This window comes from Dermacentor variabilis, chromosome 3 (genome assembly GCF_050947875.1).
Source record: "Dermacentor variabilis isolate Ectoservices chromosome 3, ASM5094787v1, whole genome shotgun sequence".
NCBI lineage: Eukaryota > Metazoa > Arthropoda > Arachnida > Ixodida > Ixodidae > Dermacentor > Dermacentor variabilis.
In genome coordinates this window covers 47,960,499-47,971,698 of record NC_134570.1, presented here as the reverse complement: position 1 = coordinate 47,971,698, position 11,200 = coordinate 47,960,499, and the positions used below count along the sequence as shown (strand labels likewise).

At 48.4% G+C, this 11,200-nt stretch overlaps 1 protein-coding gene across 1 annotated transcript in view; it reads right to left on the bottom strand.

The window, feature by feature from the left end:
* Positions 1–1,321: 1,321 nt before the first annotated feature.
* Positions 1,322–11,200, bottom strand: part of LOC142575550 (mediator of RNA polymerase II transcription subunit 15-like) — a 44,666-nt gene continuing 34,787 nt past the window's right edge. Inside the window, exon 4 of the mRNA XM_075684979.1 lies at positions 1,322–1,474. Within this exon, the coding sequence (XP_075541094.1) occupies positions 1,431–1,474 (44 nt within the window). The 3' untranslated portion in view covers positions 1,322–1,430. The remainder of the gene's footprint in view (positions 1,475–11,200) is intronic.

Here is an 11,200-nt window from a genome sequence, read left to right as displayed (position 1 = left end):
ATTTATTTATTTATTTATTTATTTATTTATACATACTGCAGCCTCAATGAGGCTATTGCAGGAGTGGGATGAACAATAAGCGTAGAAACATTTATAAACAAGCTTGCGTGAATTGTTTCGGCGGTAGTGAACGGATGTTGCCCGGTAATGAATTCCAGACTTCAATTCTTGATGGAAAGAAGAAAAACGTGTTTAGAGGAATCGGTGCGGGCAAAAACAAGGTTGAGATATTTAGAGCACGGTGACTCCTCGTACGTGACGGTCTGAAAGAGTCAAATAGTTACCTAGAGAGGAGAGGCGATGAGAATTGTTTAACGCGTGAAGAAATTTTAGGCATTCAAGTTCGCGACGCTCTGCAAGAGGAGTGAGACCAAGTGGGGGAAGGGAGTTAGGCGGCGAAAATTCCCTGTCATATCCCCTACATACAAAGCGCACTCCCTTATTATTGCACTGATTCTAGTTTTCTCGACGTCACAGTGTTTGTATATGGATTCCATGCATTCGGCTCAGCCATACCATCCGCATAATCAGGAAAATCGGGAGGTTATTCGCATTCGTCGCGCGCCCATTGTCCCGTCACGCCGCTTTGCGCGACGGCGATCGGTCACAGCGCTACGAGCTTCGCCGTCGTATTTCACGTCGAGCGCGACACGCGTTCAGCGTGCGGCACACAACAATGCGAACCGATTACATTCCAGCACAGACGCCCGGAACTTGCGCGCCAGCCGCCAATGCGGCGCGTTTAACACCGGCACAACACTTTTTTTTTTTTCTTCGAGACGCGAACGCTTCCAAGACGCGCCAGCGAGTCATTCGCGAGTCGCGCCAAAGCTCGTTCCAAACCCGCCGTGTGCCCGAAACAGAAGCCAGGGGGCGCCGCGCAGTAAAGAACAAGCGTCGACGGCGCAACGAGATTCACGACGATTCCGTCACGTCAACTTTATTTCGCTCTGAGAAGAGTCATGAAGCCAACGAAGATGCAAAAAAAGAAAAAAAAATGCAGAACGTAAGAAGTCACGCTAGGAAGTTACGCTAGGACGTTGCCTTCAATAATTCAATCACCGTCGAAGTTTCCCAAACGCCAAGTACACGCCGGTCGGAGCTTCGCAAGTAACGGCAAGAAAACCCCACTGAGCACAGCCTTCAATATATTGAGAGATCGCACGTTGGCTGCTATAGCTCCGCGTGGCCAAGCTAGCAAGGCTAAGAACAAGGAAAATAAAAAAAAAGCGAACGGTGCGAAGTGAAGCGAGAGGGAGCACACTCGTAGCAATAAACTTCGAGAACTGACACACAACACTACACGCCTTATGTTTTGTTCTTTTCTTCTTTTTTCTTTCTTTTTTTCCCGACAGTTTCCGAAATGAAAAGGAGCGCGTCGATGATCTGCTCCCAAACTCGGGGTCGTCGAAGTATATACGCAACAGCCACTAATTAGGAGGCTCCAATGCGCCGTCGGTGATTTCGGCACCACCTGAAAAAAAAGCAGAGGCTATAACCGCACTGCCCTCATCGACTGAAAGGGACTGCACACATCCGCACGCGCCGACTGACCTCCTCGATTTTATTCCATTCTCTCTCTCTCTCTCTCTCTCTTTTCCTGGTCTACACATTCCTTTGTTGTTCTGTTTTACGCGCTTCGCACAGCGCAGACTCTTCGGTAGCGAGGAGTGAGACGGCGCAGGCGGCACTAGCGAGCGCCCTCTCCCGCGTCACACCGAATTGCGTGCAGTGCAGAGGAAGCTGTACTGCACGGGTCGCGCCGGCGAATCGTCAACGCGAACCGGCCTACGCTGTCGGCTACTTGGCTACTTGTATACAGGGAAAGGAGAGGTAACACGGACAAGGTGTGGACGGCGTACTACACACGTGCGAGCGCTGGTTAAGTGTAGCAGCCGTAACGTTTGTTCGTGTTTATAGAAAACAAAACAAAAAATCACGTATCAGCAAGCGATCACCAAAAGTGCAAAAGAACAAGAGATACCTACGAATCGCACTAAAGATACCAAGTGTTACGGTTCTCGTGTTCACCAGCCTTCCGTATGTTTGGGAATGCACGGGAAAAAAAATTGCAATATCTTGAGTGTGATTTGTAATGATTTTTTTTTTTTCTCTTTTCGTTGTTCTTTTCTACCTGGCGATGTTCGCGCACACGTAGGTTGTTCTCCGCGAATAAACGTTACGCGGCAGCTACGTGGACTACAGTCGCAAAGCGACGTGTGCCCGAGTCTTTGTTGTATTGTGCGCTGTACGTGTGTCTTGGACGTATTTACTGTACGTGCTTTATACAGGCGACAGCTCGAAGCCCTTAGCAAAACAGATGGCAGGTGGTGCCGGCCTCTGTGTGCCATCATTTCCCCGAGCGCGCGCCTTATCGCACCCGTCGCCCGCGCAGCAATGTTGTCGCCGATTCGCCCCAACGACAAAATACGAATATACTCGTATCGCGCTGTTTGCTGTAATCAAACGCTCGCGAGCGTGTCTCTTTTGAGTATAGTACGTCCCTGACCTAACAGAGCGTCGTTTCCTTCTTCACACAAGGTATGTATACACGCATGAACCGGCAAATATTAGTACTGCGCTGGCAAATGCATTGGTCTGATCTTGTTGACAATAAATGGTAACAAGTTAACAGCACGATCAAAACAGAGACGACACGGTAAAAAAATAATAATATTAAGAACGAGCGAAATTACGCGGGAATACCGTTAGCCCCGTCGCTTTCGTTGTCCTCGTATTTTGCTCGCGCTGACATATTTTGTTACGATGACAAAAAGAGAGATATAGAGAGAGAGAGCAGGCCTTCCTTACTTCAAGGAGCTAATCCTATTGCGATCATTTCACGTACAACCGGAGGTGTATGCGAGGAGGATTAACGGAGGACGAACGGACGATCCTTTCTTCCTCCTTCCAGTTGTCGTTCACGCGCTAAGCTGCACGCGACGCGCATAATTCTCGTTAGATTATTTCACTCCTTCATTACACAAACAGTATTACACATTTCCACTCTAAAAGCAGTGCAGGATCCTATAACCATCGCGACTATGGCGCCGGGTCCGCGCTACACAACTGCACACCTGGCAAGCAGCATGGAGACAGAACCATGCTTATTATTAACAGCGAAAGTAACGTCGCCTGTACATGTACTAGGCTATGCACATTACTGCATTCAACAAAAAAAAGTTGTCTTCATACGAGGCTGTACGCGTGCTGCACGCATTTGGAGAGACGCAGCCTGCTTCTGCGAACGAGTGGGAGAGATGGATAAGACTTCGACGGAAGGAGCGGTGAAATGAAATGAGACACGGGGGGGGGGGGGGGGGGGGAGAAGGAGACGGGCCAAATGAAGAAATGCCCCAAAAAACAAGGTGTTCTTCCGCAAAGGGCTGGAGGATGCGAAACAAGCAAAAATAAAAGCACCAGTCCGTGGCGGGGATGTTCGCCAGACGGACGAAAGAAACGAAGTGAGGAAACCAGAAGGACAAAAAAAAAAAGGTGCTCTTAGAGGAATCACGTACACCGTATACCCGGCTTTTATATCCCTTCCAGAACCACGCACTTTTCTAGAAAGTCCGGTAGCATCGCTAAAAAGGAGAGAACCGCGTTTCTTGGTCTGTGGGCCTTGTTACTTCTTTTTTTCTTCGTACGCAGTCCCTTCATCCTGTAACGTCTTGATGACAGAGCGTTGGCTACATGTGCACACGCACTGGTGATGAGAATATACGTTAAAAAAAAAAGGAAAAGACAGTATTAGTTTCACACAAAGTTTTCGAAGCAGTGACTGCTACAGCTAGAGTTATGATATCCCACGCAAGAAGACTCGCAGTATTCTGCGCCATGCTTTATCACGTAGAGCACCATGCTCTGCGTGATAAAGCAAGGTACCATAGTTGTTTTTATTTACTTCGACTAAAAGGTTTAGCGCCTTTTTCACAACAATAGTTTACGGAATCCGGAAACATGGAAGACATGAACGGTTTGTTTGTTTGTTTGTTTGTTTGTTTGTTTGTGCGTGCGTGCGTGCGTGCGTGTCACGCTCTTTGTGGTCGAAACAACCACTACGTAACTAACGATTATGCGCAAGCACCTACGTAGGGCCATTAGCCCGTTCACGCAAATGATAATTTTGAGAGCTCCGGTTAAGCACTCCATGCCACAAGACACCGCCACCAGCTATGCTGCGCTAGTCTCTGGCTCCGGTATCGTAAATGGTAATAATACGAATGGCAAATAAGCTCTGCGGAAACCCGCATGAAAGATGGAGGAAGTTTCACAAATGCGAAGAACCGTCATCCACCCGACAGTACAGCACTAAGTTACACAGACGAAGGAAACAAAAAACGAGTTTCTCAGAAAGAAAGCGTCGCAGTTCAGAAAAAAAAAAAAAGAAAGAAAGGTTGTTCTGGCCCGGAAAACGAACGCGGCCGGACCAACGCCTTTCCGGGGCGGTAACTCTGCCATCTGATGTAACCACGAGGCTACAGCAGTTCGCCACAGAGACGCCGAATTATTCGACAACTTAAAGCGCAAGGACAATAAATATGACAAATCAGTTCAGTGAATATATCCACAAAAACGGAGGAAGTTTCGTGAAAGGGTAATGTTGACGTCCACCCGACAGCAGCACGCAGCTAATAAACGGGTTTCCTTTCTATACCCTCGGCAATGTGTACACGGAACAGCTAAAGCTGTCAGCTACGTGTACAACAGGCAGGCCAAAACTCTCGTGCGAGGTACATCACTGGCAGTGTACGCTAAATTCACTGCATCATCATCATAATCATCATCACCATTATCACTCTATTTTATATCCGCTGCAAGATGAAGACCTCTCCCAGTGATCTATAGTCCTGTGCCATCTGACGCCATCTTATGCCTGCGAATTTCCTCATTTTAACCCACGATCTAGTCATCTCCCGTCCACGCGCATGCGCATGGTAACCTTGGTAACCATTCGGGAACTCGAATACAGCACCGTATATCCGCTCTGCGCACTCACGAGACTTCACGCAAGCGCCTTTCTTCCTCTTGAATATCAACTCGAATATTCAGCTACGCCCGTTCGCTCACTAAGCCGCACCGCTCTGTGCGCGCATGCGGCAGCGGAGCAGACGTGACACACGAATCGACCACGTCGGTCGCTCGACGCCTGCCCGGGAAAAATGAAGGAAAAAAAATGAATCAGTAGCGATTTCGAGGTAAATGCAAGAGCAATGCGTTAAGCATTACGTCGCGCCTCTTTGAGGTCCCCGAATCCGCGATTTTAGTCCGCGTTCACCACATTGCAAAGCGTTGTTCAGGAGCCCACTCGATAACGCGTACCGCCTCCCTCTCTTCGAGGAGCGAAGTGCAACCGAAGGTGGTCATGCTCCGGACCACCGTCAGTTCGCACTTCGATCCTCGAACAGGCAGGACGTGTTGTCGAGTGAGCTTCTGAACATCTCTTTGTCATGTGGTGAACGCGGTTTAAACACGGATCTGCGGTATATATATATATATATATATATATATATATATATATATATATATATATATATATATATATATATATATATGCACACGCTTTTTATGAGCTTTCTCACCTCCTCTCTACCTCTATCAAGTGACCGGCTTGCCACACTTCACACGCTTTTTTTAAATGTGTAAGCATTTCTATACCTACACAACGAGAAAACCCGCCCGTACGTCCCTCTGTCACGTAAGACGAATCGCTTTAAAGGAATTAATACATAAAACGGAAGGAATTCGAAAGGAGAAACGCTGGCGACGGTCAATGAGCAGTAGGTGAGTTCATAAGGATGATAAGGATTGATGAGGGGTTAGATTGGTCTTATCACGGTTGATAATGGTTCAACGCGGATGGATAAGGTGCTAAAGAGCGATGAGGGCTTATAGTGGTCAGAGCAATTCGGATGAAGTTAATAACCACCGATAAGAGTTGATAAGAATCAGATCAAGTACAAGGTTGATAAGGACCGATAAGAGTTGATCAGAGTGGGATCATGCCAGACAAGCTTGATAAGGACAGCTAAGATTTGATGAGGGTCGGGTCAATTGCGATAAGGTTGATAGCGACCGACAGGTGCTACTAAGGCTGGGATAGAGTCCAATAAGGTCGATAACAACCGATAATTTGTTAAGGCTCGGATCTACTCCGATAAGTTTGATAACGACCGACAACGGTTGATAAGGGTTCATACTGGTCGGATCAAGTTCCGTAACACTGATAACGACACCGGGCTGCATCGAGGTGAGCAAGTGGCGCAATGCTCACGCATACTTATACAACCCCTCAGAGGAGTTTTTTTCGTGAATATTCTTTTTTTTTTTCATTTTGACACTCATAATGATGGCGTATCAAAAAAATAGTCCTAGTATCGCCCGAAGGACCAAGCGTCGATTGCGCTGCGCTAGCAAATTAGTAGGCATCTATACGAAGTAAGGACAGCAGTTTTTAACGGCCGTATAAACTTGTAGACATTCGCTCACTAAGTAAATTAACAAGCATGGTGTCACGCACGTACAAGCAAACATGAACACATCTCACTGGACGAGCGGAAACTCGCTCTCAAAACGTTGGAGTCTGGAAGCGCGGCAGCCGCGGCGAGCGAATTGGCCTTCGTGCTGCCTTTCACTTCGACGCGAACGAAGCGTCAAAAGCACAGCGCACACGAAGCTATCAGCTCTCGGCGCAGTGTGTCCCCATCGCAGATCCCTCTGAAGATGGGGCTCGAGCGGCCGCACCCCACGCAGCAACCGTCCGAGTAGAACGCCCCACGCCCCCTCTCCTCCCACAGTGCCTCGCGCGCGACGGAAGACGGCGCGCTTCCTCCCCACTTTCCTCCCTCGTGCGCGCGAGAACGGGCCTCCATCGTCGGCTCACCCTCGCACGCGCTCGCTCGCACACCAGCGTATACGACGCGCAGCGACACGTTATCGCCCTTGGACTTTACGCGGAACATCACGCCGACGGCAGAAATGCGCGTAGAGTGCCCATGTAAATTGCTGTCACAATAAAACAGAATGCCTCCCACCATCAACACCGACGGCAGCAGCAGCAGCAGCAGCACCGTGCTACGGGCACCATATCGCGAACGCCCTTCTGGCCGCCGGCCGCCCCCTTTCTCCGCTTGCGCCGGTCGGCGGCAGGGCTCGGCGGCGGACCGCTATTCGGGCAACGCGGCAGCGGAAACGCGGCGGAAATTCGACGTCCAGCGCGCGCTGACAACAGCGGACGACCGGTGAGCGCAGGAGAAAAACAGCCGCCAGCCAGCGCGCATCGCGTATACGGGATGAAAGCGGTGATGTACGCGTAGGCGTCGTGCAGTCCGGGAGCCGCAAGGTCATTAGTGGGACTGCAAAATAGAAGAGAGAGAGAGAGAGAGGAAATAACAGGAAAAATGCAGATTTAATGAAAACATAAATTACGCGGTTTTACTTGCCGATAGGACAGGATAGATAAAATTTATTTTAAAAATAATCAGAATAATCGCTAATGCTCGGCGGCCGCTATAGTCCAGGGCTCCGCTGGCTCTTGGCATCTTCTCAGCTCTCCAGCTGGATCAGCCTGAGCTGGTCGTCGAGGGCCAAGCTGGACAGCAGTGCCTCCCACTGCTCCCTCGCGGTGTTCGTGTAGTGGTGCTTCACGTTGTGTAGCGTGCACTCCCACGCTACACAACGGGTTGATGGGTTGATGTGGCCCAGGGTTGATGTGACGCCGCACCACTTGTGCATTCGTCCCTGTAGGCTGTGGGGGTGTGTGCGATGTAATACGTGTGTATAGGTTCGAGTAAGTGCCTGTCTGGAGCCAAATCGCGTTCATATTATGAGGCACGTCGTACAGTGGGGGAATACGGAAATGTGGACCACCTGGGGTTCCTTAACGTGCACCTTAATCTAAATACACGGGCGTTAGTGCATTTCACCGCCGTCGAAATGCGGCCGCCGCGGCCGGGACTCGATCCCGCGACCTCGCGCTTAGCAGCCCAACGCCATATAGCCACTAAGCAACCACGGCGGGTAAAAATGCAGGTCCAACGTACGCCTTGGAATATACGTGAAGCGAAGCTTACGTGAAGAAGTTAATCACACTGCTATAAATTTGCCCATTTCATTCCTGCGTCCTTGGCGTAAAGGAAAGCGACCCGCGCGCATGCGCTCTCGCGCACCCGCGCTACGCCATGCGAAACACGCGTGGCGGTCATGTCAAAAAGCTAGCCGGCGTTGGCGCGGTAGAAGTGTCCGCGCGATCATGTCCTAGTGCTCAAAAGAAAAATTCACGCAGAAACACTTCCGGGAGTTGTCTAAGTATGCGTAAGCACGTTGCGGTCTTATCTCCCCACAAGCCCGTTGTCATTATCAATGTTACGAAACTTTATTCGACAGCGTAAGCCAGCCCTTACCGACCCTCATCGGTCGGTCGTCATCAACCTTCTCGAACATGATCCGAGCCGTATCAACTTTTATCGGTCGTTATCACCCTGGACGTCCAGCGAAGCTGTCGCAAAACCACCGTTACAATTGCTGAGGAGGGTATGCGATGCTTTATTATGATTGATGGTTCGGATGCTTGTTTTGAGCTTGCTCTTTGTTGAAACGCATGTTGTTGTGTGTGTTGTATGGGTGATTTCAATGACTGCACGCACAGTTCGCTTCACTTTGCTCAGTCACTGCATATTTATGATTCACTGCATATTTTCTTTTTTTCTTTTCTTGCTTGCTTGCTTGCGGGGGACATGAGCCACAGTTTAGGGGGTTACATGAGCCATTGCATTCGTCTGACGTGACGGACGGACAAATTACTCGTTGGGTAGGCATAGGAATGCTTACGCATTAAAAGAACAAAAACAAATATTGTGGTTTAATGATTAGATCGTCGTGCTGCTGCGCTAGGAGACGGAGATTCACAAAGAAATCTTCGCTCAAAAACCAGCGTCGAGAGACACATACGCAAGTGGGGGAGACGTCAGCGCCGACTTCGCCAAAGTCACGAGTTAATAGGGAAAATCAGCTGGAGCATAAGAGAGTTCCTTACGGAAAAATTTATAGAGCGAAATCTCGCGCTAAGTGTCTACGGGTGCGGTTCGGCTAGTGTAGGAATGATTGACGACATGAATCTCTCTAAACTTCGCCCTTTCGCTTACAAACGGCTTTGCCACTTCCGCAAGCTGATCATATACAACAAATACAACAACAGGTTTCTTTTGTAGTTTCGTGCTGTTTTGTGCTTAACACTAAGATTAAAGCGATGATGGGCGAAAAAAAAGAAGGGGGGGGGGGGGGGGCGTCGCTTTAGCTTGAAGCCAGACGCATACATACGGCACTGTAATTAATGGTTCATCATTTTGTTGCCACCGACTTTCAGGAATGTTTGACACCATATTCTGTAGGAGACGATCGTACCATCACCGGCGACAAAAAGAAGAAGAAAAAGAAGAAAAAAAAACGCCCCCGAGGTGTATTTACCGAGTCTCGCTATGACGCTGCAACGTGGAATACAAAATCCACCTAAAGTAACATCACGCGGCGCTGGGCTGCTTTTTTTTTTTTTCAGTTTCTTTAAGTTTTTTACCCGAACAAACATAACAGTTGTCACTTTGTCTACGTACACGATCGCCAAACCGTGTCAGTTTGACCAAACAAGAGATTTTTTTTCACGATCATTCCTACTGGTTAACAGTGTCTCGAACTCCCGCATTAAGAAACGTGCCTCAACTTGAAGCTCATCAAGTTAAGGCGCGCTTCCGAATACGGACGGGGGTAGGCGTCTCCTTGATCAGGGGAGGTCATAACCTCTACGTGATCGTCCCACTTAGCCGGCGCCAAGCGCGCAGAGGGAGACTGGGAGGCCGTTCTTCCAGGTCCTCGATGGCTGACGCGATCCGCATGGCTGTCCGCTATATAGAGTGCCAAGAATTCGTCAACGGAAGTTCTATTGCTGCTAATGCAGCGTGCACAATGAGGGCGTACACGCTATATGCACCAGATCGAACGGTCCGGTAAAGCGGCAAAGCATAAGCCACGACGATATCGCCGATACATCACAAGAACTCGCGTCGTGCATAGAAGAGTACTTGTGCGCAGAACGAGCTAGCAGCGAAGGCAAAAACATCATCGTCGCGTCCTAACCCATCTGGTTAGGTTATATATATATATATATATATATATATATATATATATATATATATATATATATATATATATACACACGAGACATGACGGACAAGCGTCATGTCACGTCCATGGCAATGTTTCCGTCTGTGGCAATGTGCGTCGCGGCGATATATTGGTTCGGGGAACAATGAACGTTGTAGGCGGGCTGGCTTTTAACCGCGCTAACGCTAACCTAGCGAGGGAGACAACGACACGGACGGAAAATTATGAACACAATAAATCTATCAAAAACTAATCCTTTTTTTATTAGTTTATTTTTTTTTTCATTTCGCCGAGAAGCACGCTTTGTATGCGCAGATAGCCTGAAAGGCCGTGCGGTGAGACAGACCGCAAGGTACGCGTGGGACGCGTTGTGGGATCATACGACTGCGTGCTCTGGCTTTATAAAGCCCACGCGCCCGTTGCTTACTCGGTCTGTTTTCATCATCTTTCTCTGACGTAACATTCAGTCACAAATTACGAAGGAATGTCGGATAAAAGCGTCGAAGTGGCATAATTTTGTTCCGAGGTGCTGTCGACTCTAATCAATGAGAATCAGGGCGACAAATGTTAGTACGTAAGTCCTTATAATCACAGAATAATTAAATGTCGGTTTACTGCAAACTGAGACACGCCGAACTTGTCCTTTATTTTTTTTAAAGCACCTTGTGATTCATTTAGCAATCTCGCGCGACCCTGAATCGCACAGTGGGGCTGTCAATTTCACTCCCGATTACATCAGTTATAGAAATGATGTATAGAGACAACATCATTCCTTTAAAGATATATTCAATTCAATTCAATTTCGAGAACTGAAATGCCCGAGGCAGTGCCAAAGGTAAGAGCATTGACAACGTAAAACCGTAAAACGTTTTTCATTTTTTTTAAATCCCCCCCCTCCCGTTCTAATCTACGAGGGTAGCGTCGGCATGCAAATATGTCCCACCACGCATTGATCGAGCCGTGAATCCGAATCTTAAGAAATGCAAATTTATTTAGCTTGGTTCGCACCTCGCTCGATATAGCGAATCGTATATACAACTGAGAG